This window comes from Chamaea fasciata, unplaced genomic scaffold (genome assembly GCF_029207755.1).
Source record: "Chamaea fasciata isolate MVZ Bird 193981 ecotype frontalis unplaced genomic scaffold, bChaFas1.0.hap1 SCAF_22, whole genome shotgun sequence".
In the NCBI taxonomy this organism is placed as follows: Eukaryota; Metazoa; Chordata; class Aves; order Passeriformes; family Sylviidae; genus Chamaea; species Chamaea fasciata.
Genome location: NW_027094107.1, coordinates 4,891,243 through 4,917,932, shown reverse-complemented (window position 1 = coordinate 4,917,932; position 26,690 = coordinate 4,891,243). Strand labels below are relative to the sequence as shown.

At 49.6% G+C, this 26,690-nt stretch overlaps 1 protein-coding gene across 1 annotated transcript; it reads left to right on the top strand.

The window, feature by feature from the left end:
* The first annotated feature begins 7,911 nt into the window (after positions 1-7,911).
* On the top strand, positions 7,912-23,873 carry IL13RA2 (interleukin 13 receptor subunit alpha 2). The gene is made up of 10 exons (XM_066202653.1): positions 7,912-7,940; positions 9,920-10,051; positions 13,205-13,356; positions 15,295-15,448; positions 15,998-16,118; positions 17,802-17,986; positions 20,846-21,000; positions 21,764-21,908; positions 22,518-22,620; positions 23,521-23,873. Exons 2-10 carry the CDS (start codon positions 9,976-9,978, stop codon positions 23,561-23,563), a joined length of 1,134 nt encoding a protein of 377 aa, XP_066058750.1. The 5' UTR covers positions 7,912-7,940; positions 9,920-9,975; the 3' UTR covers positions 23,564-23,873.
* The last annotated feature ends 2,817 nt before the right edge of the window (positions 23,874-26,690 follow it).

Genomic DNA, 26,690 nt, shown 5'->3' with positions numbered 1-26,690 from the left:
GAGCAGTTATTCTGGGCTAACACTTCTCTCCTGGGGGAGGTGTCAGTGATCTGCCTCTGGAAAGAACAAATCCATTCAGCATTTTTGGACTGCCTTTCCTTTTTATTTTTTTTTCTTTTTATATATTTTTCTTTGTTTTTATTTTTTTTTAAGATCTTTTTCTCAGTTTGTTCACTGTCGAGACAAGCTGTGCTTTTGAACATTTCCCAGGGCAGCTTTCTACACCAGCCAGTTGTTGATGTGAGCAGTGAAGGCTCGGGGCTGCTGCTGGCGTTGCTGATCCCTGGTCTGCACATGGGGCTGGGAAGATCAGCCCAGCTCTGCTGCCCCTTCAGACCCCAGGAAAACCTCCTGCCCCCAGGGAAAATGCTGCTTTACCTGCCCAGGGTGTTAGCTCAGCATTCAAGGACAGTCTGGGAGGATGACCTGGACCCTGCGCTTTCTCCTGCATGTGCCATCTGCCGTGCCCAGGCACTGGCCCTGTGCCCAGCCCTCTGGAGGTTGCCAGATCCCGCTCTTGGCAGCAAAGGCAGGATTAGATCCTGGCTGCAGGGTTCCTCCAGGGCTCCCTGGCCGAGCACTGCTCCCAGGCAGCCTCCCTGGCTGTCCTGGTGTCCCTGTGATGTCCTTCTCCTGCCCATGGCTCCAGCAGTCCCCAACCCCACTGGAGACAAAAGCAGGAAGCAAAAATGAAGAGACTGGGAATTGCCAGCTCCCCTGGCAGCCCAGGCCAGGGTGTTTATGTGTACAGAATATCTGAGTTTTCACTTACTAGTCCCATTGCACTGTGACTGCCCCAGAACACCTCTGCCAACGTCTCTGTAAAGTGTCTGGTGCAAGGCGCTGGGTGGAGTTGAAAAGAGAAGGAAAGGGAAATTTATTTTGCTTATCCCAAGGGCTTGGAGGCTTGTGGAGGCCAAACCAGTTTTAAGAGACAAGGCAGAGAAGAAGAATCCAGGAGATTATTCTCACTTCAAGATGGCCTGGACAGAGCATTGGCTGCCTGTGCTGCCTGTGCCAGAGCCATCAGAGGCAGCTGACCCCTCCTGCTTTGCCATCACTCTGCCCTCCCCAGGGACACTCTGGGGGCCAGCCTGCCCTGCTGCCAGCCCTGTTCTCACAGTCACCGGGACAGCACTCCACGTGAAATGTTTCTGCCTTGATAACCACTCTCCACCTGTTGTTTTCGCATGTCTGTCTAATCCTGGAACAACCTGAACACCAGATTGGAAGCGCTTACCACTGGGGATAGTTACCTTTACCACAGAAGTAATTTCTTTTTGGGGCAAATGCTGCTGGGATAGAACAGGCACAAGGGAGGGCAGTGGAGATGGTGATTATCTGCCAGCAGGATGTGCTGGAGGAGGCTGGGCTGACGCCTGGGCACTCACCCCAGGAGAAAGGTTGGACATGGAGAGTCCCAGCGAGGTGTCAGCCCCTCCCAGGATCCAGAGCTGAGGAGATTGAACTCCTGGCTGCTGTGGGTCACACCACTCTGGTGACAAACCTGCTGTCATGGAGAGGCACCAGGCTCTTGGCACAGGGCTGCACTCAGGTTTTCAGGTTTCCAGGATGGCAGCCAGCCTGGGAGCTCGCTCTGCCCTCTCCAGTGGCTGCAGCTCAGACCAGCTTCAGGATCACGCCAAGATTTAAGAGTTTTGCCTTTCCAGGTCAACTCAGTCTTGAAGCTGAGCCCAAGGTCATGTGGTGGGAAGATTTTGCTCTCTCCTAAGGCAGCCTCTGGGCCAGGTGGGGACCAGTTGTATTTACCTGCCCCCTCAGCAGGCTGGTGGATTTGGTGGGAGGAGGAAAATGGAAAATTTCTAACTCTTAATGAACACCTGCACAGTCAGAGCCTGGGGCCCAGGAGGATGTGGGGCCTGCAGGACAGGCAGGGGGAGATGGTGAGGGTGAGAACCATCTGTCCTTGGATGTCTTCATTTCTCTGCTCCAGCAGGGCTCAAGGTGTTATTTCTGCCTGCTGCTGCCTGAAGAGCAGAACGTTGTCCTGGGGCAGATTGGGCTTCCCTGCACGGGGTCAGCAGCTCCCCCTGACTCTGGGGAGCACAGATCCCAGTCTGCAGGTGGGGAGGAGCAGGAGCGAGAGGGGAAATGGCCCCTTTACCTGGACCAGGGCTGCACAGGAACCTTTACCTGGACCAGGGCCACTCAGATCTTCCCTGTGAGCCCCACATCCCCTGGCAGAGGCTGCAGGTGCCCTGGCAGGACCATTGGTGGTGCTGGGACCAGCCAGCTCTGCCAAGAGCAGCCAAGGCAGAATTCTGTCTGAATAGGCACAGCAGCTCTTTGTCATCCCCATTCCTTCTGGGAGCTGTGGCAGAGCCTTTCTGTTCTGGAGATAATTTTTACCTTCTTTTTACATCTCCCTCTGGATGTATTCATGGCCTGTTGCAGTTGTTGCTCCGCCAGCTTTGTGTCTTCAGTTTTTTCTGTAAAGCCCTGGTGCATTTAGTGGCAGAATTTGGGCCCTGGCATTCCAGGCTGTGAAAAAGGAGGTTCGCTGTCTTGGTAAAATTTAAAAAAGTTTAATAAAAAGACAATTAGGAGACAGAAATAAAGCAAATATTATTTGGCTGGGTGACTTGGCATTCAGCCAGGAGCACACCTGCTAACAAGAAGGGTCGCTCCTTAGAAGTACCAGCCTGTTGCATTTTTATAAATTCACTTGCATGATTCAAACATTCCTCTTGAGTGTGAATTGCTTTGTTCAGTTTTAACTTTCCCCCAGCCATTTTATCTGGTAGATCCATCTGCGAGTGGCTCCATTCTGTCTGGTAGCAGAGGTTCAGTAAATTCCTCTCCTGGAGTTTTTGGCCATCTTCATCTGGATAAGATACTGATAACAGAGGTTCAGTAAATTCCTTTCCTGAAGCTTTGGTCAGTAATCTTCATAAGATAATTCAGGAATGTGGAGGGAATTTCTCCATCCTTCTGGTTTAGCCGGTTCAGATGTTACAAAAACAGTTTTACTTTAATATTATGTTATTGCCTAAGAAATCTATATATATATATATATGTATTCATCACACTACTTTTTTCTAAGTGTCATTAATAGCAGAAGCAAAAAATGCAGCAAAACCTTCCCATTATATGCATATAGTATTTAATATTTGCCAATAGCCAATATTGTAATATGTATCTATACTTTATAATTTGTATCTATCTATTTTAGATAACTTTATAGTATGTGTCTATAACACAGGCTGTGCTCCTGTTCCCCTTCCAGCATCTCCCCAGCCTGCCCTGCACACTCCCAAGCCTCTGGAACCCTTTTTTATCCTGCAGGCTGATTCCCTGGCCCTGCTACCCCCTTTGGTCAGCTCTGCCTAATTCCTCAGCTTCCTTTGTAATTATTTTCTACGAAAGCTTTGCGTGCACTGCAGTCCCAGGGTAGAGTCACCGAGTTCTTCATTAACCCTGACACTCTGCCATGACAAGAACTGCATTATTCTCGTGGTCTTTGCTAAACCTAAGCCCAGCTGCATCAGAGGGAGAGTCAGAGTGAGTCCTTGTGGACATGCAGGCTGTGGAAGAAATTGTCCCAGGAGCAAAAGATGAGTCAGGGTGAAGACAGGAGCCAGCAGGTTGTGACTCCTTGGGTGTGCTTCCCAGGGTAGCAGACACAGCACACGGAGCCCATTTCATCAGGGCTTGCAGGAAAAGGAGGATGGAGTTGTGTAAGGGTTGCCCCACAGGCCGGCACAGAGTCATCTGAGGTGTGACATCTGACCTGGGGAGGGATGCATCTTGCTGGGCACAACCCTGATGACAGAATGCAAAGATTTCGGTGCAGGCAGCTCCGTGACAGCTGCCTCGTTGGCTCACGCGACATTCAAACAGCTGCTGGCCCCCCACAAGATGCGATCTAAGCCAAGGATAGTAGCCATCAGCAAAGAAATATGGAAAACTGAGCTCTCCACTCACCACAAAAATAAATGTTGACACTGGGCATTGCTAGAGAGTCTGGACTCCTTCCATCATTTCCATGAAATCCCATAATAGCCATAAGTGTTTAATTTAGGAATGCAAAGAAGGGATTTTTTTCCTTGCAACACTCTCTCTGTCGCCAGTGCCCCGTGCTCCTTTTCCTAGCACTTGTCCTTGTGGTGCCAGCCCCTCTCCAGTGCAATCCATTACTCTGTGCTGGAGGCCACAGGTCTGCTTGGAATCACCGAGTCCTTCATCCCAGGGCCATGGAAAGAGCTTGTTTAATGCAAGTTCTGCAAAGGAGACTGATTTCCCTGAAACACGAGGCTGTTAAGAGGCTTTTATAAATCATCCATTTTCCATGCCACTGGCAATTTCAAAACTATCCTTCTGGGTCAAATGAAACATGCTACTTTGCACCAAATGGTCTGTTCAGAGCTGGAGCCTTGCAGTTTTTATTTCAGTGATCAGGAAGCTGCTTCTAAACATGGAGGTTGCAAAGTTGAAAGCTTTTATTTTGAGCTACCACATCCCAATATTTTAACCTGGGTTTACAATGGATTGCTTGACAGAACCAATTTAGCCCAAATGGGATGAATACATCAAATATATTTCAACCAAAAAGGATTTGGCCCATTTTTTATATTTAGCTCCATCAGTGATCGTTGCCAACTGCTTTGCCATTTGCAATGAAGTATTTCAGCACTGATGCTGCTGTTCCTTTATTTCCTCAAACAGAAGCAGATTTTTTACAGAAGGGCTTTTTAATTTCTGCATGCAGCTGCATATCTGTCGTAGTCCAAGAGCCCAGCTCAGGGGAGTCTTGGCTGTCTGAAATCTCTTACTCAGCCTGGTGGCACCTTTACAAGCTTGCATTCCCTTGGCTGGAGTGTTTTTATGGATCTGGCCCCCACGGAGCAGCCGTGAGGCTCTGGGAGCTGACCAGGCTCCAGGAGGAGCAGGAGGAAGTTGCTGTGAGTCGTTCCTGAGCACACAGTGACTCCAGGAGTCAGTCACTCAGCTGACAAATCCTAAAAAATCTCATTCATGAGCAAACCAGACGAGTCAACTTCCAAACAGTGTTGCAACAGGGAAGGCAGAGGAAGAAAGGGGGAAGAATCCCTGTGGTTTTGCTCCTTGCTGGGCTCAGGGGAGTTTTGCTGCTGATGCCAGGGGCCTGCAAGGAGAGGTGACGAAGGGAGGGGCTGAGCCCAGCCAGCAGTGATGCCACCAGCCTTGGCTCTTTGCTCAGAGCTTTGGCAGAGCTTGCTGCTGAGCCAGAGCTGATCTGGTTTTATTTACGTCTTTTTCCATGAGCTTGTCATCACCTTCTCACGGATTTTTTTGTTTGTGTGTGGGGGTTTTTTGGGGGGGCGGGGCTTTTGGTTTGGGTTTTTTTTTTTTTTCCAACTTTAATCCCATTTACAGAACAGTAAATAAGGCACAAATCACCTGCCTGTCTCTGCGCTGACCTCGGGGCTCTGAGGCTCTGGTGCAGCTCACCAGGGATTGTCCCTGCCTGTCCCACAGCTTGCTGGGACCCTGCTCACAGCTGCACCAGTCAGGTTGGCACCAGCCAAGCTCTGAGCAGGTGTCCTGTGCAGAGCTGTGCCCTGGGCCACTGATGGCTCTCGCAGCCCTGGGCACTGCCTCCCCTCAGCTCTGCTGCAATGGGGCTTGGATCCTCCCCGGGGTGCCCTCAGCTGAGCTCCTGCAGGACCAGCCTGGGAGGAGCAGAGCAGGAAGGGCAGGTGCCAGGGGAGCGGAAAAGCACCTGGAGTCACAAAGGGAGTTATTTTGGGCAGGATGTGGCCAGAGCAGCTGGAGCAGCAGGCACTGCCCAGCACAGACCTGCACACTCTGCCCCTTCCCGGGTGCTCCAGTGCTGCTGGGGGTGTGGTGGAGCCCGATTGCTGCAAATCCCAACCAATGCATTTTTTCTAACCCAGTTTTCTCAGGAATTGACCCAGCTCCAGCATTTGGGAACTGGCATTCCTCACTCTACTGGCAAATGTTTCTTATTTGTTTCAAACGACGTGGCCAGTGTGACCTTTTCTGCTCAAACAGCTTACACAACGGGAATACATGAATGCTAAACCCTAATCTTGCATAACTCTGAAAGCAGGGCCATACATTTACCAGCAGTAAGGGAATTTTTTTCCCCATCCTTTGCAGGAAGTAAGAAGGAAAAGCCAGCAGTGTGCAATTTCAGTGAAGGGACAACTCACCCATAACCAACCCTCTTACCCCCAAAATTCCCAGGGCTCTCAAGGTGACACATTTATGCATGTCCACCCACACACACACAGAGAAAGGGAGAGGACACCTGGCAGCTGGAAAGGGGCCTGATCCTGCCTTTGCTGCTCCAAAACATTCCCATCAACAACAGCTGGGAAGTGACAACTCATTCAGGGCCTCAAACCCAACAGCAATACCATAACTCTTGGACCGGTGCTTGGAGGACACTTCTCTTGCGAACAAGAAGCACTCCTTCAGTCCCTGATGCCATTTCTCATGCCCTCTGCATGCCTGAACTCTTTCTCAAAATGCCCAAATTTGGCCAAAGGAAGAGTCAGCCTGAGCCACAGCCCATTGCTCGTCAGGGCCCGTGCACCACCGATGCCTTGGGAAGGCTGACCTGGAACAGAGACTGGACAGAGCCAGGGAATAAAGCAGAGATTTATTGAAAGGCCATTAAGGATCCACCTTGGGCAGGACAAGAGCCTGGCCAGGGCTACACCCAAGGTGGACCCAAAATGGTCACAAAATGGACAAACAGTCACGAGGTCTCACACTGTGATAAGTTTTGGTCCATTTGCATATTGGGGTTTAATTGTCCAATCACAGCTCCAGGTTGTGAGGTCCCATCCGTCTTGTTCCTCCCTTCAACCCACCCTTGTTTGTCCTTTTGGGCCTGAGAGTTGTCCTTGGTGTGCAGCAGGAAAAGGATTTGTTTTGTGTCCCTGCTCTGTGCAGAGCTGAGTGACACTGAATGTGAGCTCAGAACTGCACCCCTGGGCAGCACAGAACCTGAAACACACGAAAGCTCAAACTTAAGGCATCACCACAGCTCTGCTCTTCCCAAAACACCCCCATTGCCCCTCCTGGACGGGACTGACTGCAGTCAGCTTCCTCCAGCTCACACGAGGCTGTGACAGACTGGCCATGACCTCGAATGATCCTCAGCAGGTCAGCAGGGGCCATCTGATGCTTTTTCAGCAAGGTGGATTTGGCAACAGATTTCTTACCTGGGCTGGACCAGGTGTGCTTGAAGCACCTGCTCCCTGCAGAGTTCTCCAGGCTGGCGCAAGGGAGGGCTGGCAGGAAAGGAGGAGTGAAATAAATGGTGACAAAGCCGTACAAAGCTCATGGCTGAACGCCTGGCCACAGCAGAGGGACAAGGAGAGAGTCACCACCCCCAGCAGACACCAATCCTGCTGCTTGGTTATCGTCCTAATGAATCACTCCAATATTTCAAACATGCCTTTGACCCACTTGAGCGCATAACAGCAACAATTAACACCAGCACCTCATAAATCCCAGCAGTGCTCCCACTAGTGCTTAGGAAAGCCTCTGACCGGGTGGCCAATGCCATTACACTGCAATGGAACATCTGGTCCCTGGGGAGAGCAGAGAGGAGTCTTTAAAAACCACAAGATTTCTGTGAAACACAGAGCTCTGAGCCACGAAGCTGCCGAGGAGCCCCACACTCCAGAGATAGATGGGCTCCCACACAGCTAAGGGTCCAGGAAAGAGCACTCTGATGGTTTTTAAACCTTTCTGTTGAAAGCATTTGCTTATTTTTACTTGCCTTGTGAAATCATATGAATATATTCAAATAAGTGTGCTGGAAATGGAAAGAAGATTTCTGTGCTAGTGTGCACACAGAGCCAGCTCTGAGTTAGAGCTGCTGCCTCTCCTCTGCAAGGCAGCTCTCCTTGTCACTGCACCCTCGGACCTTCCTGAGACACAGACACACTGCCTGCAGCCAGGTTTGTACTGACACTGCTTCTATCCTGTGTTTGATAGGCTAAAGAAGTTATTCCCCTGATTTCTTCTGCCTCCACGTTCTCGCTTCACAGAGAAACAGAAAAATTACTGCTATTGCTGTAATAATAATACTTATGTAATAACTGTATTTATGGGACAGATTTATTTGATGTAATAGCTACAATTATGTGATGGGGTGGGGGGGGTTGATATTAATTTAAATTGAAAATTTGCTGTTAATATAGTTCTGTATTTTTAGTTGCTGCTTTGTGTTGCTAGCTCGAATTTCTGGTTTATTTTAAACAAATACAGATACCCTGGCCAGCACCACCTGTCTCCTCCTCTGGCTCCCCTGAGCCATTTCTTCCAGTGATGGGGGGTTTTGTTGGCTCCAGATTTCTAAAGATCCCTCTCACTTGAAGTTCTGTCCTTCTGCAGAGCCCCAGTTTCACATTGCTGCATGGTAGCTGTGGGCGCTGAGGAGGAAGCAGCTGGGTCTGACCTGGGATTTCACCTGCTTAAGCCAGGCTTGTGTGGGCAATATAAATTGAGTTTGTCTTCTGAATAGATCTCAGTGATAAATTGCATGCTCACGCTGAGGTTGCCAAGTTCTTACTCAAGAGGAGCTCAAGCAGTGTCCTCAAGGTTCCAGGAAGATAAATGTCTATATCTACACTTGTTTATACAGCTAGGTCTGTATCTATATCTAATCTATATCTCTCTCATCCTCCACCTCTATCTAATCTGTACCTCCACCTGTATTTATATGAAAAAACGTTAAACCCTGTCAGAATCCATGTGCTCTGTGGCAGAGGGAAGCCTGCTGAGCTGAGCTGAGCTGAGCTGAGCTGAGCTGAGCTGAGCTGAGCTGAGCTGAGCTGGGGTGTCTGTAGGCAGTAATTTCTACCCTCCTTCAGCATGAAATCTGAAGGAGGAGAAGCCCCCTCCCTGGAAACTCTGCTCCTCTCCCTCTCAGTCCCCATCTTCCCTCCAGAAGACTTGCGCAGGAACAGAAATTTGTGCCCTTCAAATATTGCCATGACAACTGAGGAGAATTCTCACAAGCATTCCTACCAAGTCCTGAAACAGCATAGGCAAAAGGTGGGGAGAGTAGCACAAGATGTGTCTGTTTATTGGGTAAGGCAAGGCTCCGGCATTCTGTGTTGGATTATCCCTTTTCCTGACCCAGAGGTGGGGCAACTGAGAGGTTTAAAAAGGCTTTGATTCCGTTTTCAGTTTTGTGTGAAGGGCGAGACAGTGCAGATGTTACAATTCACGGCATCACAATCAGAAGCCAAACTATTTCCTAATTACATTATAAGTGTTTTTTGACCTATCAGCTTTTGCCACAAAATGCTGCTAATGCCTTAAAGCCAAACATCTAAAATTACCCCTCAGGGATCCTGCTACAATACATCTTTCATAGTTCTATTTTATATGGTTCCATTTTCATAGTTCTTTCATATTTCTATTTCTCTATCTGGTCTATTTGCAAGGGCATCATTTGAAACTTGTTTCCAGTTCCATTTCTCTCCCAATGTCTGTCCTATTCCATGGCATTTCTAAGTCAGCATTTTTTCATCTCAGAATTTGCACACAGATGCACAAGACTGTGTGAGCCTTCTGCCAGGCTTTGAGAATTCTCTACAAACCCATTTCCTACAATTCTGTTTTCATTATTTTTTAAAGGCAAGTGTCGTTATCCAAGGCACTTCCTGTGGCAGGGGACTGAATCACTTTCCACGGAAGACGTGGAGACAGAGGGATGGTGATGGATGTACTGACACACTTGTGGAGAGTGTGCTTTGCTGGCCAGAAACGATTTCAAATGTTTGGCCATCTCCAACAGAGAATTCCTCTGGGAAATGATTAATCCGCCCTGGTAAACAAGTAAAGCCAGGCTCACTGTCAGTGCTGAGCCTGCAGAGGGAACACCAGGGTGATGCTGAAGCCTTTGAACTCTGCCGTGTCTCCCTCTCAGCCCTGCTGCCGCTCTGCTCCTGTGACCAGCAGCAGCCCGAGGAACCCCGAGCTCTGATGGCTCCCTGCAGGCTCCCCGCGCTCCCTGTGGCTCTGCTGTGGGTGCTGGCCTCCTCCTCCTCCCCCAGCACAGGTAAATCCAGTGAGCTCTTGTGTCACTGCCTCGTGTTCACCTGGGCCCTTTGGGGGGCTTGTCCTGCAGCCAGAGCTTCTCCCCCCTGTGTGTGTGTGCCCTGCTGTGTGAGTGGCTGCTTTACAAACCTGTGACCCCTTGTCTAAACACGCTTTGTGTGTGTTTAGTGGCTGTTTTCCTGAGCGAATTTGAAAGGAGGAGAGACTTGCCTTTGGTGCACAGCAAATATATTTGTTTTTACAGGGAGTTATCAAATATAAAGTTATCAGTGTATCATGTACTGCTCATAAATGCTCCTGAGCGTGGTCCCAGACAGACAAGAGTGCGCCAGGTGTAAGAAACACACGGTGTGTTTGTGCTTGGGGAGTAATGACTCTAAGAGAATAGTTCTCTGCAAGCTATCATTCGTGGAAATGGCACTTCAAGCCCTCGAGCACCTCGTTGCACTGCACCTGCTGGCTCTTTTGGCAGCTGGCACTTTGCACCCAGAGGGATGGTGAGCAGCTCTGGCCCTCCCTGAGGGAAGCAGTGCACGGTGCAGAGGTGACAACATGCCCAGGAAGCCACTGAGACACTGTCCTGCCACCAGCACCCTCCCTGCTGCCTATCAAATAATTTCCAGAAAACATAAAGTGTCACCTCCACCTCTCCGGGCAGCACAGGGAAGGGCAGACACGCCGGGGGGACATATTTGGGGACAGCTGGCAGGCTGCCCTTTTTCCACTGGCAAAAATAGGCGGGGAATTGCAAAGCCCACCCGCTGCTTGCAGGGTCTCAGAGGTGGTGGGGGACAGCTGGGGACAAGCAGGGGTTTGTCCCCAGAGCAGTGGTGATGGTGCCTGGCAGCCTGGAGGGGTGGCTGTGAGGGCTGTGGCTGTCACAGCCAGCTCAGCATTACCTGACTCACCACCACAAACATCAGGGGGAGAAGCTGTTAGTTTGGTTTGTTTGTGGGGTTTGTTTTTTTTTTTTTCTTCCCAGGAAACATCCAGGAGCAGCTTTCCTTCAGGGCGCAATGATGAATTGGAGCATTTCTAGTGCTCTGTTCTGTATGAGTGGTGTGAGTGAGGCTGGTAATGTATTATTGTGAAAACGAGAAACTGCAAGAGACGGTGTTGACATTTAAAAAACAAATCCCAGAATGCAAGCGACATCCCAAAGAGAAGCTTTTCTCTTCCCTCTGAAATCCAGTCAAAATTTATTTTGCAAGAATTGCTGTTTACAATTACGATTGTTTTGGAAAAAAATACTGCTATTTTGCTCAAGCTCACGTTGTAAATAAATTTCAGAGCATTCTCCTATCCAGTCAGAAATTCCAGTTCTGACCAATCTAATCCTCTCTTGACAGCTTATCCTGACAAAGGCTAGCAGCTTTTCGCTTCCTTGTTTCACTTTTGTGAGGCTCAGCATTTCCACACTCAGGAGGAGCCTCCCAAGCTCCCAAGTGCTTGCTCCAGAATCATCCTAAACACATCTCCTATTCCACCCTCTAAATCTCCCATGCAGCTTCACTTACTGGGAAAAGTGGGATTTTCAAACTGCTGCCTGCAGTGTGTTTTATTTGGGAAAAATTTCTGTAAAAGAAACAAATCCTCCAGCGATGTGCCCTGCAAACTTTCCAGGGAGCACATTAAAGCTGGATTTATGTCACCATCTTCCTCTGAAAAATATCCTTATGGTTTGCCTTCACAATGGATTTATTGAAAGAATAAAAGAAAAAAAAAATGGTGTAAATCCTGATGGTGACATGAAAAAGGTGTTAGAGAAGCCGGTGATCTGGAGGCCAGATTCAGAGGGTGAATGGTGATAATTCTGGACTGACACTGCCAGGACATGGGCTCCAAATTCCTGTGAAATGAAGTGTATCATGTAATGAATATGTAGAAACCAAACGGAAAATCTTATCTCTAGACAGTGGAGAAAAAATGACCTTAGATGTTGACAAAAATTGCCTTTGTTTCAGCTAATAAAACTGAGCAGCCAAACAGTTTTTGTCACATGAATGACAACTTCACATAGAGCTGGACCTTTAGGACACGTCTTAGTGTGAAATTCATCCACACTTCCTTATTTATTGACATATATCAGCACCTTAAAATACCTTTATAAAAGTCAGATCAACTGGAAAAGCACGTTTTTGTATAGCTGATAGATGTTTAAAATAAGAATTATTCTAATTCTCTGCTTTTCCCCTTTTTTCCCGATTTTTTTTTCCCCAATAATCTTTAATATACTTGAAAGGAATATTTAAAGCAATATGGGTGATTTGTGTCTATTATGCTAAAGGAATATAAATCCCCCTGACAGCATGCTCTGATCTCTCATCCTGAGTTGCTGTTTGTGCTGAACACAATGTTTGCAGAGATGAGTGTCCGGGAGCTTGGTAAATATCAGGGGTTGAAGGTAAGCAAATACAGGACGTGAAAGGTCATCCCAGGACAGCAGTTTTGCTTAAAACACCTTGAAAAAGAGTGTCCAAAAGTGGCATTTTCTGTGCCTTTTCAATGATCCTTTGTCGTTGTTAGGGTGGACACAACAGAGAATGACACAAAATCTTCAGAAGGCTCTTTATTGTGGCCTCATGCTGTTTTTTATACAGGTTTTACAAACCTCGTGGGCAACTTTAATTGGTTAATAGCTTTCTTGTTAATTATTCTATTGGTTAGTGAAAGGTATTTTACTTCTCCATCAAATCTATCTATTCTAGGATTTTTTAGGTATTTTCTTTACTGATTCTCACGGGACAAATCCCTTTTTATTACAGGTGAACTTATTTCTCACCCTCAGAACAGACTGTTGTGTTAAAGGAACTTCTCATTCTCAAAATAGCTTCATGTGGGAACTTACAGATTGCTTGGTAGCTGCACTTAGAAGAGATGACAGGCCAGGTTTTTACCCTGTTCCTACAATCCTTGAGCACCAGCAAAATCTGTTTTTTGGGGGGTGAGCAGGGGCAGAGCTTGTTTGCTCAGAAGAAGGTATTAAAGAGCCAGGGCTGCAGCCAGCAGCTCTTGCCTGCACACCCAGCAGCTGCATTTCACCAAATCAGATCAACATATCATACAAATCATACCAACAAGTGTCACGACTGCTCTGGGTTTGTTTTCCTCACTCTGACGCTCTCTTTTACCCTCTGCTCTGCTTTTGGTGCAGTTGTTGCCCCACGAGACGTCCAGATCAGTGACCCCGGGCTCCTGGGCTCCCTGGATGTGGAGTGGAAGCCCCCAGCCCACATCCCAACCTTCAACGAGTGCACAGTAAAATACAAGTTTGAGTATCGCAGCGCTGGGGACAGGGACTGGAAGGTAGGGCGAATGAATTAATTAGTCCATTAATTAATCCTCCCAAACCAGGACCATTGTTCTGCCTTTACTTCCTGCACAGGCTCATGTTTGCATTTCAAGAAAGAGTGGAGCCAAAGCTGTCCCAGTTTTCCATGAAAAACCAGACTGTGTCGGTGGTTTGAATGGGAATGTGTTCTGAAATGTTGCAGACAGGGAAGGGATTCTTCATGTCACAGGGCTGGGTGTTAGCTGCCCAAAATAATTCACTAACATTCGTCACTGTGAAAGGAAAAAGATTTGCACTTTTCTAAAGCATCTTTATGGGGCTTGAACTGAAACAAGATGTCTTTAGGGATGCAGAGTGGTGAACAAATAAAAGCTAAATTTCCTTAATTATCCTAATGCTCTGAAATTCCCTCTGTACAGAAGCGTGTTCCTCATTACCATTCACTTCTCTCTGTTAGATGTGGTTGACTCCAACTCAGCTCTTGGATAAAATTGTCAATCACTCTCTCTGATGTGCGGCAGTAGCAAGGCACAGCACAGGAAGGGTTGTTGGGATACGTTTTGTGAGCGCTCAGAAGATGAAAGCTGCTGCAGGGTTAGGAGGGAAAACAGAATGGGGAGAGGAGAAACCCGGCAATGGGGGCTGTTTGGCTGGCACAAACTACTGAGGACCACATGAAAAAATATGCTGAGGATCTCCCTCAACAACCTAAAACACAGATTGAAATCCTGAAAGTAAAAGGGATTTTTTGGCACAGTCCTAAGGCAGGAGAGCGAGAGGGCTTGCCAGGAAGAGAGAAGGAGCAATCAGCCAGGCTGGCAGCGCTGTGGAGCCCAGCTGGAACAGCTCACCTGTTTCACCTGCCTGAGGCAGCAAAACCAAGGCTGCAGGGCTGTGCTCACCCACCTCGGAAATGGGGTCAGGCCCAGCCATCCCACAGGACCCTGCAGAGGGGGAAAATCCACTTTCAGTTACAGATTGCAATTGCAAGGGCATCTTGGACCTGATGCTGGTCACGATGCACCTCACGTTCCCAGCTGTGCAGATTCCTCCAGGGTGATTTTCACTGCAATTTCAAAGAAAAACAAAAGCACTTTCAAAAAGCACATCAGAATTCCTGAAGTCATGAGTAATAAAAGTTTCTTACATGAGGCAGATGTGCAGGCTAGAGCAAAATCACCTCTGACACCTCGCCAAAATCTTGACCTCAGATGAGGTCATGAGGAACAGTCAGGCTGAGGAAAATCCATTGAGGAAAAACATTAAAATCTGTTAGAAATCCCTGGCTCAACACAGCTCCCACACTTGGGGAGTGCTGAGGCCAGTCTGGCTGTGCCATTGCTGTTCCTGCTGCAGCATTTCGTGACACAGATGCATTGTATGTCACGTTACCTCTGTCCTGAGTGGATTAATGCAACACTTTGGCTCATCATTTCTTGTAAACCTTGTCAACTTCATTGTGCTTGCATAAAGTGAAGGGGAGTAAGTCTGAGGAAAAAAAAAAAACCAATAGAAAAACCTTCAAAGCGGGTTTTTCTATTTCAGGGGGTGGTTGTGCTTCCCACAGGAACCAGCCTTACAAGACTCATTGTTCCCTCTGCTTCTGATTATTTCACACCATAAAAAAACCTGCATTTTCTGTGGATTTGTGGTGGTGGTGTCCTCCTCAGGTTGTCCGCAGTGCTCCTTGCTGCTGGGGGTCCCATTAACCTGCCCTGCCTTGTCCTTGCTGTGTCCTGTGGGGTGAAGGGACTCACAGGCAGCAGGGCTGGGCACAGCAGGTGGAAATTCGTGCTGGAGGAGCACTGGGCAAGTGGGGCAGGGCAGAAATATAAAGAGACTATAAAGCACACAAGTGAGACTGTTTGCAGCTGGAGCAGGAGCAAGGGTACCTAACTCTGCAGCCCACTTAGTGACAGAAGAGGTGCTTAAAAAGTCTGTCTTTCAACCAGGTTATTTTTACTAGGAGGCTAAAACTGAGAGTTGGATTTGACCTCAGCAGGAGCGCTGAGGTGAGGGTGCAGACGCTGCTCAAGGGACGGTGCACGGATGACGTGGAGGTGCAGAGTGACTGGGTCCATTCCACCTTTCAGACCCCACAACAAGGTTAGGAGCAGCCTAACTGGTGGGACCTGGGGCAATTCCGTGCTTTGCATGAGCCTGTTGCATGAACCAGGGCTGGCCTGGGGGTTCCTGGATGGATGAGTTATTGCAGGGCTTGCTGACGCTTAAGGCATTTCAGAGCAGCTCTGCTGCCAAAGGCTGTGGTTTGTGGTTGCTGGATACTTGGGGATGGTTTCCCTCTGCCCATGCCCAAGCTCTGCTCAGCTGCCCTGCAAGAGCTCCACTGCTGAATGAAAAGGTCAGTCAAGCAACTTTCTGCTCTAAGATGGATTGGCTTTTACCAGAAACAGAGCACAGCAAAACTAATAATGCTGACTGGCTGCCTTTTCCTTTCTTTTCCTTTCTTTTCCTTTCCTTTCTTTTACTTTCTTTTATTTTTTTTTTTCCTTCCTTTTCCTCTCTTTTTTCTTTTCATTTTCATTTTCTACCTCTCAACCGCAGCACACTTGGTTGTTCTAAGGCATGAAACTGTATTTTTGCTGTCTGACTGGTACACTGTAAAACAGGGGTAATCTCCTTTTCATTTGACAGGAAAACTTGAATCAGAGGTCCAGAATTTCCACTGCATCTATCATGACTGGGAATACCTGAAGTGCACCTGGCAGCCGGGTCTCCTCACACCTCGTGGTGTACATTATGGGCTGTATTATTGGTATGTAACAGCAAAATAGGAAAACACATCCAGGCAGCAATCACGTGAACCATTCAGGATACAAAAATGCCACAGCAAAGCTGCTTTTATGGCTGGCCGTGCTATTCACCCAGAATCAGCCAAAATAACATCCCAAGCAACACATGCTTCTGGCAAGAAAACACCAAATCCTTTCTTACTTTTGCCAGGAAATGTCTTCTCACTTCCTCCTTTCCTTTTATTCTTCCCCGGGAAGTGTTCTCTGCATGTTGTCCACCATAAAGACTTTTGTGCTTTCTCTTCGCTGAGCACACCTGGACAGTCCTGGCTGCATATTTCCCATGACCACAGTGCATACATCTCAGCTGGACAGGATTTAGCATGAGGCCACCAAGCGCAGGGAACTCCACACACAGAGTGGAGCTTCCCAGCAACTTAGAGTTTTAATATTCAAATATATTTCCATAGCCTCGGCACATCTCATACAAGCAAACATGCTGCCACAAGGTAATAACAATAATACATATTTTTCAGTTGTTTCCTTTAAACTGGTGCCTAAATTCAGCTCTGCAGGAAAAACACAGCTAGAATTAGTGGTTTGGGACAAAGTAAATATTGTATTTGTGCTGCAGCTCCTATGATATTATGGAAAGGATGACTTAGGCTGGGTTTCGTGCCACCGGGCTGCGTGGAGAAAAGCATTGCTGCATTTTAAAGACGTTCCATGTAGTTCTTGGAAATAGTCTTCAAAGCAGAAGCACCAATTCAAAGCCAGTTTGCCAACTGCAAAGATCTGCTTGAAGGAAACCATGGAAATGCGTGATTCATGCCTTAAAGGAAAACAGACACTAAAAAAACCCAACCTTGATTTAATGGCCGGTAATGAAACCAGGCATTTGGATCTGGGTCCCAGTTTATCACAAGACTGGGTGGACACCACGGCATCCTTTGAACCCTGAGAGCAAATTTTTATAGTACTAGAACATGAAGTTTTTCCCCCAGACATAATGTGCTGTGCCTTTCACTCGGTCTGGAGTACAGGGGCCAAACTCAGCCCTGCGCTGAGGGCACAAAGCAGCAGGAGTTTTAAAAGGTGACATGAAACACCAGTCAGTATTCCCAGGATACAGCCAGCAGCTCAGCTTAGGGGAATGGCTCCCAAAGGCAGAAGGGACAGGGCTGTGGCTGCACGCTGAGTGACAAACAGCAAACCCTTTCCCAGCTCCCAGCCTGAGTTTCCACGTGCCCATGGGAAATATCTGCAGCTCAGCAGCACTCAGAGCATTCATGGCACACGTCACCTGCCTAAAAACACTTCATCGTGGCTTGGGAGGGACCTTTCTGCAACTCCGGAGTCCGTGGCTGATGTGCAGGAAGGGCCCTGGGGGAGAATGACTGTCTCCATGAACAGAGGCCAGATCCTCCCCCAGCTCCAGTCACACAGTGGCACCTCTTGTGCTCCAGGAATGGGCCTGGGGAGAGCCTGGCACAGCCTAAAAACCAACCTGAGGAGCTGTCTGTGCATGTTAACTTGGTTTTTTTCACTTCCCCACACTTCTGCCACAGCAGGAGTCCAGGTTTGATCCTCAGCACTGTGCTTTGGACAACGACTGGGACATGGGCAATACCTGAGGCTTAGGTCCAACCTTATAAAAACTTTCTAAGTTCTTTGCTTTGGTTCCTTTTTGCTGTTTCCCCGCACAGGTACCAGGGGCTGGAGCAGGCGCTGCAGTGTGGCCACTACATCCAGGAGCGGGGCATCAACGTGGGCTGCGTGCTGCAGAACCTCAGCCAGGCAGAGTACCAGGACATGAACATTTGTGTCAATGGCTCGGCAGCAGCCACTCTGCTGCGGCCGCTCTACACCACCCTGCGCCTCCACAACCTCGGTAATGACGGCAGGGAGGCAGCGGGGGACCCTCACACAGCCCGGGCACTCTTCCTGCGTTGTGGGGGACTCAGTTCAATGTGTGCTTTTGTCTCAACTCAATGCGTGTTATCTTTTGTGGGTGTGTGGTTGGAATGTGTGTGTTTCCCCCAGGGAAGGGGCTGGGGCACGTGCCATGCAGGGCTGCAGGAGTGCAACAAAAACCCAAAACCACCCGGCACAGCCCTGGAGGGGCAGTGGGTGCCTCCAAGTGCTGCGTTTGGCAGCTGGACAACTCGGGACATGAATGGCCTGCTGGGCATGTGGGCAGAGCAGCTATGGGTGTTTTGGCTCTAGCAGCACAGTGACAGAGATATCTTAATTTACTGGGACTGAAACCACTGCTTGTGAGCACAGGAGAGATCTTTGGGCTTTGCTGTTCAAACCAAGCTAAGGGCTGTGGTGAGCTGGGTGTGATGGGGTCTGCCAGAGCCGATTCCAAACCCGTGAGAGACAGGGAAAGGGAGCAAAGCAGGACATGACGTGCAGACATCACATGTACTCGGTGTTTATTATGGGAACTCCCCACTGGTGCATTTGCCTGCAGGCCAGAAGGACAAATAGCCAGACGTCCAGCCAGGCCACTGGGCTAATGAGCACGATTTCTGAACTCAATTAGTGCTGCCACGGGCTTCGTGGGCGGCTCTGGGCACGGGACATAGAGCAGAGCCTTTTCTGGGACCCACAGGGTGTGGGGCCAGCGGAGCTGTGCAGTGTCACTGTGTCACTGTCACTGCAGGGTGTGGAGGCAGCGGAGCTGTGTAGTGTCACTGTCACTGTCACTGTCACTGCAGGGTGTGGGGCCAGCGGAGCTGTGCAGTGTCACTGTCACTGTCACTGTCACTGCAGGGTGTGGAGGCAGCGGAGCTGTGCAGTGTCACTGTGTCACTGTCACTGTCACTGCAGGGTGTGGGGCCAGCGGAGCTGTGCAGTGTCACTGTCACTGTCACTGTCACTGCAGGGTGTGGAGGCAGCGGAGCTGTGCAGTGTCACTGTCACTGTCACTGTCACTGCAGGGTGTGGGGCCAGCGGAGCTGTGCAGTGTCACTGTCACTGTCACTGCAGGGTGTGGGGCCAGCGGAGCTGTGCAGTGTCACTGTGTCACTGTCACTGCAGGGTGTGGGGGCAGCGGAGCTGTGCAGTGTCACTGTCACTGTCACTGTCACTGTCACTGCAGGGTGTGGAGGCAGCGGAGCTGTGCAGTGTCACTGTCACTGTCACTGTCACTGCAGGGTGTGGGGCCAGCGGAGCTGTGCAGTGTCACTGTCACTGTCACTGTCACTGCAGGGTGTGGAGGCAGCGGAGCTGTGCAGTGTCACTGTCACTGTCACTGTCACTGCAGGGTGTGGGGCCAGCGGAGCTGTGCAGTGTCACTGTCACTGTCACTGTCACTGTCACTGTCACTGTCACTGTCAGTGTCACTGCAGGGTGTGGAGGCAGCGGAGCTGTGCAGTGTCACTGTGTCACTGTCACTGCAGGGTGTGGAGGCAGCGGAGCTGTGCAGTGTCACTGTGTCACTGTCACTGCAGGGTGTGGGGGCAGCGGAGCTGTGCAGTGTCACTGTCACTGTCACTGTCACTGCAGGGTGTGGAGGCAGCGGAGCTGTGCAGTGTCACTGTCACTGTCACTGTCACTGCAGGGTGTGGGGCCAGCGGAGCTGTGCAGTGTCACTGTCACTGTCACTGCGGGGTGTGGGGGCAGCAGAGCTGTGCAGTGTCACTGTCACTGTCACTGTCACTGTCACTGTCACTGTCACTGCAGGGTGTGGGGCCAGCGGAGCTGTGCAGTGTCACTGTCACTGTCACTGTCACTGTCACTGCAGGGTGTGGGGCCAGCGGAGCTGTGCAGTGTCACTGTCACTGTCACTGCAGGGTGTGGGGGCAGCGGAGCTGTGCAGTGTCACTGTGTCACTGTCACTGTGGGGTGTGGGGGCAGCGGAGCTGTGCAGTGTCACTGTGTCACTGTCACTGTGGGGTGTGGGGGCAGCGGAGGTGTGCAGTGTCACTGTCACTGCAGGGTGTGGGGCCAGCGGGGCTGTGCAGTGTCACTGTCACTGTCACTGCAGGGTGTGGGGGCAGCGGAGCTGTGCAGTGTCACTGTCACTGTCACTGTCACTGCAGGGTGTGGGGGCAGTGGAGCTGTGCAGTGTCACTGTCACTGTCACTGCAGGGTGTGTGGCCAGCAGAGCTGTGCAGTGTCACTGTCACTGTCACTGTCACTGTCACTGTCACTGCAGGGTGTGTGGCCAGCAGAGCTGTGCAGTGTCACTGTCACTGTCACTGTCACTGTCACTGCAGGGTGTGGGGCCAGCGGAGCTGTGCAGTGTCACTGTGTCACTGTCACTGCAGGGTGTGGGGCCAGCGGAGCTGTGCAGTGTCACTGTGTCACTGTCACTGCAGGGTGTGGAGGCAGCGGAGCTGTGCAGTGTCACTGTGTCACTGTCACTGCAGGGTGTGGGGGCAGCGGAGCTGTGCAGTGTCACTGTCACTGTCACTGTCACTGCAGGGTGTGGGGCCAGCGGGGCTGTGCAGTGTCACTGTCACTGTCACGGCCGGGGCTGTCACAGCGCAGGGGAACGTGCCGGGCACAGCGCCCACACCCCCGCGCTCCAAAACCCCGGAGCAAGGCCCCGGTCCAGCCTGTGAGTCAAGTGACAATAAATCACCCAGCCTCGGTGACATCTCGCTCCTCCAGCGCCGTGGCTGCGATCCAGGAGCGCTCGGAAACTCCAAAAAGGCACGGAGGCCGTCGGGGAGCCGCCGAAGGCTCCGGGAGCCGTCCGAGCGCACCTCCCGACGCTGTGTCTCCCTGTTTCCCCCAGCCCAGCCCTCGGCCCCGGCGCAGCTGGTGCTGTCGGTGTCGGTGTCGGAGCTGCGGGTGGCCTGGAGCCCCCCGGGCGGCCGGGTCCCGCCGCACTGCCTGGAGTACGAGGTGCAGGTGGCCGAGGACGCGGGGGGAGCCGCGGCTGCCTGGGCGGTAAGGACAGCACCGGGGGTGCCGCAGGGAGGGGAGGGGGCCGGGGAGCCCTGGCCGAGCCGGCGGCGGGGGCGCAGGGAGGGAATTAGCCCGGCTGGAGCGGCCGCTGCACCGCGCGTCTTCCTCCTTAACCCGCTGACCCTGCGGCCGCAGCTCGGCTTTAGCTGAACACATCCCAGCGAGAAGCTCCGGGCCAGCATTCCCTCCGACCTCTCATCCCAGAAAACTGCCATCGAGGAAATTTAAAGGTTGCTGCGGTTTGTTTCCTTGAACAGGGTGGCATATGAACCTGTGTGAATCCGGGACCAATGAAACTATAATTCTGATCTCTCAAAAGGAGTGGCCCGGGACAGAACACATCTTTTGTGCATGGTGCTTTTCCCCTTGTGTATTATCCAGGTGCAGTTTGGAGGCAAACCCAAAACGATTAATTAATTCTGGAGGACATCTCTTTTTAAATTGCTGTGTTCCACTCATGAGTCTTCTTAGGTAATTAAAAGTAAGACTCCGTAAATTAATAGGCAAAAATGGCAACGCACACGATGACACCTCCGGAAAAGTATTTTCAGCAGATTTGTCTTCACAGTCATGTTATTTGCATTAGCTCGTACAAAGCTAATTGTGAAATCATTTAAAACTGCCAAAATATAATCCTAAGGTTTACAGAGCCTGGACAGTGTGCAGGAACATCAGGTCACATCAGACAGATCCTGGTGGTGGCACGTAATTCCTTGATATTCCTTCTTTCTGTTTTCTTTCTCAGATCGTGTCCACCCAAATGGAAACTACTTTAACAATTTCCAGAGCAAATCTAAGCCACGTTTCATGTGTTCGTGTCAGGGGGAGAACAAACATTTTTTGTGCTGACCAGGGCTTTTGGAGTGAGTGGACGCAGGATTGTTTCTCTGGTATGGAACTCAAAGTAAACGGTGTTTCTTTTATATCCTCTACAAATCCTGTTGGGGTTTGAGTGCTGATGGGTGCTCTGGGGATCTGCTGGTGTCCAGCACTGGGCTGCTGGCTTAGTTACACCTTCAGCCTGCTCCAGCACAGCCATTCCTGCAGCTTTGCATCTCCAGTGCAAAATATGAATGCTGCAGCAGCAGCTTTCCTGCTGCATGGGGACAGCTGGGATGGAGCAGTGACTGCTGAGAGGGCATGGGGTACCTGCAATGTCTCCACGGGGCATCCTCCTGGCTGTCCTGCACCACGGAGAAGCTCCTTTGAGCCCTCCAGGCTCTCCTGGGCTGTCCCTTGTGCGCCCTGGCTCTGCTGCAAGGGGCAGAAGGCAGGGGAGAGGCCCTAGCAGTGCCTGCTTCTGTGTGCCAGAGATAAAACACCCTGAAGGAGGATGAGACCCCACACAGTAACATATGCCCCTAACAAATAAATAAATGAATGAATAAAAACATGTAGGGCAATGTGGACAAGGGGAGTTTGCATCTGAGCCCAAGCTTTGTAGGAGGTAATATAATCTATTCTAACATCTTCTTATTTCCTGCCATTTGTCTTTGCAGTGTCCAGAAAAGAGGACAAGCAGCTATTCATCCTCATTCCAGTCATCCTGAGTTTGTCAGTTAGCCTCATAATATTTATGTTGATTGGCCAGTGCAAGAAAAGGTAAGCACCAAGCAATGTGCTTTTTTGCTGGTGTCTGTAACTGTTTATAACTATAGTTGTAACTGAAGCATCACATTAAATGTCTAAAGGCCAAACATTAATAGATACTCTAAGATTGGACACCAGACAATAGTTCATTTCCAGTAAACAACCTTCCTGAGTGTGTCTGTTTCTGATATGAAATGCCCCTACAGCAACCCATAAACTCACTGCAGAGACTCCAATACTGCTCATAAGAGCTCAGACTGCTCCTGTTAAATGCAGCAGTTACTTGCATGCACAGCAGCATAAATAAAGCTATTACCATGCCCCAAACCACTCAAGAGCAGAGATTTGTCCTAGCTGTGTTAAAGCAGGGCCATTTTAATGGGCTAAATCCTCGCTCTTTTGGCATCCCAGCTGTTTACATTCGTGTCAGTGCTGGCGCCAGGGGAAAGCAGATGAGTGGATGAGTTTGTCCTTTTTTTACTGATGATAATTCCTTCAGGTCTGAGGGGTCACTTGGAGAGAACTGATCCCCCAGCACTGATAACTATTTTTGTTTCCTGATGGCTGTGTAGCATAAACAAGCAGGAAGCCTTTCTAACACACCTTTTAAGGCATCACTCACGAGGGAGAACTGGCTCTGGAAATGCCCTTGTGTGGCGCCCAGAGATGAACTCACACCTGTCTGGCAGTCGAATGCAAGGAGTCCCAAACACACGCTCCCTCATCTTTACTTTGCATCCGCCTCCCAAACGCTTTGGTTTGTGAAATTCCAACCGAGTGTAGATGCCAGTGAGAAATCTGTGGAAAGCAAATGCTTCCTTGCATTGCCACTGTGATGTGACTGACAGGGATGCTGGAGCACGTCCTCAGCTCTCTGGGTGTTGGGAATAACAGCCTGTGTGTCCCTTTCAGATCCCCAGCAGGAAAGCCATTGCATGCGCCTGTGGGATACTGACTCTGCCTGTGCCTGCTGTGCTGCCTGTGTCTGGTGGGCTGCTCGTGGAACATCGTCCCAAGGACAGCCCCGGAGCCCTGAGCTTTCTGCAGCCCAGACGGGTCTTCCCTGCCTGCTGCCACTTGGGAGGGCAGTCGTTGCAATCCCAGCCCTTAACAGGCCCAGGAAAACTGGAGGGGCTTAACCTGACTGCAGGAAAACTGGAAGAGATCTAACCTGACTCTGAAGCAAGGTGTTTCTGGTAACAGGAAAAGGGAGAAAAAAGAGGCAGTGGAAACTGCCATGAATAAAGATAACTCCTTGTTCTGTGGGCTTGTTTGGGTTTTTTGCTTTTGTAAGGGCTCCAGAAGTCCATCAGCAGGACACACACACTGAGGGCAGCACCTCACATCCATGCAAACACCTGCAGCCAGCCCCTGTGCCCCACCTTGCTCCCACCAGGTCTTCCCGGTTCCCAAATCCTCAGCCTGCTGAGAACATCCAGATGCTGAACAGGAGCTACCTGAGCTATTTATTTAATCAGCTGAGATGCCTTACCTGTTGGAAAAGCTCAGGTGGAGAGGCCTTGAGAGAAACTTCTGCTCTAAAGAGGCATGCCCACAGCTCCTGCAAAGGACAGAGGATTCAGAGGAGAAGGGGGGGTCACTCCAGCAAATGTGACATGGGAGTTTCTCTAGGAGGTGGACACTGGCACCAGAATTCAATGAAGCACACCCGATATTTCTCTCCACCCTGTAGTCAAGTGATGACATTGCTGATTTTTAGGAAGCGTTCCCTATGATGATGATAGAAAAAAAAATAAATTTAGAAAGCATCACTGAATGAGACTCCCTTTTCCAAGCCCATTCTGGGGTTTTTTGCTTGAAGAACTGACCAGGGCAAACTCGGGGGCTTCATTTCATCAGAACAACCCTGAAAATGTGTTCTCTTGAAGGAGCATTTATTCTAAGTGGGAATTTCTAATGAATAGTGGAAGCTCGGAGAGAAAATCAAGTTTGTGTCAATCTGCTATGTAAAGAGCCATGCTAATCCAATCAGAAACAAAACAACGCAGCACGTGCTGTCTTACACATTCAACTGCAAAATTATCCTATCACTATCAGCTGCTTCCACTGCTAAATGGGCAACAGCCCAATGTAATTCGGGGAGCAACCTAAGGAGGAAAGAACCAGGAAAAAAATGGTTAATTCACAGATTGAAGCAGAAATGAAGTTTCATGGCTGTTGTAATTCTGCTGAGACACAACCTCTGCCTCCGCTGTCTCTTGAGCAGCCACCATGGGATGGCTTTCCTTTGAAAATTACCTGTGAGCATGCACTGGGCATGGATTGTCAGAACTGCCATCAGGCCTCTGCTGGTCTGCCAGACTCTTAAACAGTTAAAATGTCTCCTAAAAACACGTGAGTGCATTGAGAATGTCCCCAGGGGAAGAAAAGCAGGGCAGGCAGTCAGGCCAGGCTGTTGTCCTGGGTACATCTGGTGCAAGCCCACCTACTTTACCAGGGGGGAATGATGGGCACAGGCATTTGGATTGGGACAAATACTGCAGCAGCCCCAACCTGCTGGATGGGTTTAAACTGGGCTAAAGCCTCTAGTCTAATTTTACCCCCCCAAAAAAAGAAGTAAGAGAAGAATAATTAAAGTGCATGGGCGCAAGTAAGAGAGAGCATCGGAAAGGCTGTTGTACCTCCACAGCTAGAACTCACCCCAAAAAAGATCAGAGCTATTTCGGTAACCACAAAATAGAAAAGTTAGGCTGAAGCCTGCCTAGAAACCTGCCTAGTAACAGAGTGATAAATTAAGTACATCTACTTATGGTATCTGTATGCGGCAGCTTTACAGGAGCATTTAGGTGAGGAAAGCTGGGCTTGGCCCCAGTGCAGGGCTGTTCCCTGCTCCCCAAACTCGTCCCTGCACAGGGTCCTGACTGCAGCAGCAGCAAAACACCTCCCACCTGCTTCCTCACAGTACCACATCTGCAACATCTGCAAAATTCAGCCCCAATAAATGGCCACTCTCCTTCCTAACATCCTGAACCTCGCCGGGATTTCAGCAGTGCTTTTTTTAATCTTGTGTTTATAGAATTACACCAATGTATTTCTTTCACACAGTGGTCTCATTAGACTGTTGGAATTCATTTGCTGTAGTCCATAATTAATATTTTTAATAAAATCCCTCCTTTGGCACGCTCTGCTCTTATTGTTCCTAGCTCATGTTTGGGTTCCATGTATTTTTACCAGCTAAGCTCCACATGTTTGGTGAGACATGTCTTTGTCTTTGTCTTTGCATACCCATGAGTTTAGAGTCTTCTTTCTGTTTTTGACTGATAAAGTCTTACAGCCATTTGTTGAAGAATAAACCCAACTTTTCCTACACAGCTTTTTTCTCCCTAGAGAATGTCAATACTTGTCACACATACAAAAGCACAATCCTGTGCATGCTGCAGGGAAATGCAAAATCCATTTAGTCTGTCATATTCTAACTGCTTTTGGGAAGTAGCAAAACAAGGAAGATGAAAGCCAAGGTCTCTGAACTCAAAAATCGCCTTCTTCTCTCGCTGAAGTGTATTTTCAAGCTGCCAGCAAGAGAGTAATTTGAAAATCAGTTTACATTCTGTTTCCTCATATCCATCCTCACATTTTTTAATTTTTCTGAGTGGCCTCCCAGTACAAGCATTCCAACAACTATAACTTGCCAATGGCTGTAAGACACAAAGCAAGGAACACAGGGATTTCCGCCTGAACGTGAGGAGGAGCTTCTTTACTGTGAGGGAGACAGCACTGGAACAGGCTGTCCAGAGAGGTTGTGGAATCTCCTCTGGAGATATCCAAAAGCTGTCTGGACACAATCCTGACTAAAGAGCTCTTGGGGTTTGAACAAGACGAGCTCTAGCGTTCCCTTCCAGACTTACCCGTTCTGTGATCTCTCAGAAACTCTTTGCTCCTCCTGCACTTTAGGAAATGAAGAGGTGGACGTTGTGTCTCACCGGCTGAGGCATCTCTGCTGAAATTTCCCATCTTGTGCGGGCGCTAAGAAATCCCGTGGCCACTGGGTGTCAGCATCTGTGCTTGGATGCAGAGGACACGGGAAGCAGGTGCAGCATCGGTGGGTGCCGCCAGAATTCGGT

What these genes read in the sequence shown, in the direction of transcription:
- IL13RA2 (XM_066202653.1), top strand. Translation starts at nt 9,976, where the DNA reads ATGGCTCCCTGCAGGCTCCCCGCGCTCCCTGTGGCTCTGCTGTGGGTG. An exon ending in GAGCCGCGGCTGCCTGGGCG is followed by an intron (nt 21,001 to 21,763) that starts GTAAGGACAGCA and finishes TTTCTTTCTCAG; the next exon opens with ATCGTGTCCACCCAAATGGA. An exon ending in ATTGGCCAGTGCAAGAAAAG is followed by an intron (nt 22,621 to 23,520) that starts GTAAGCACCAAG and finishes TGTCCCTTTCAG; the next exon opens with ATCCCCAGCAGGAAAGCCAT.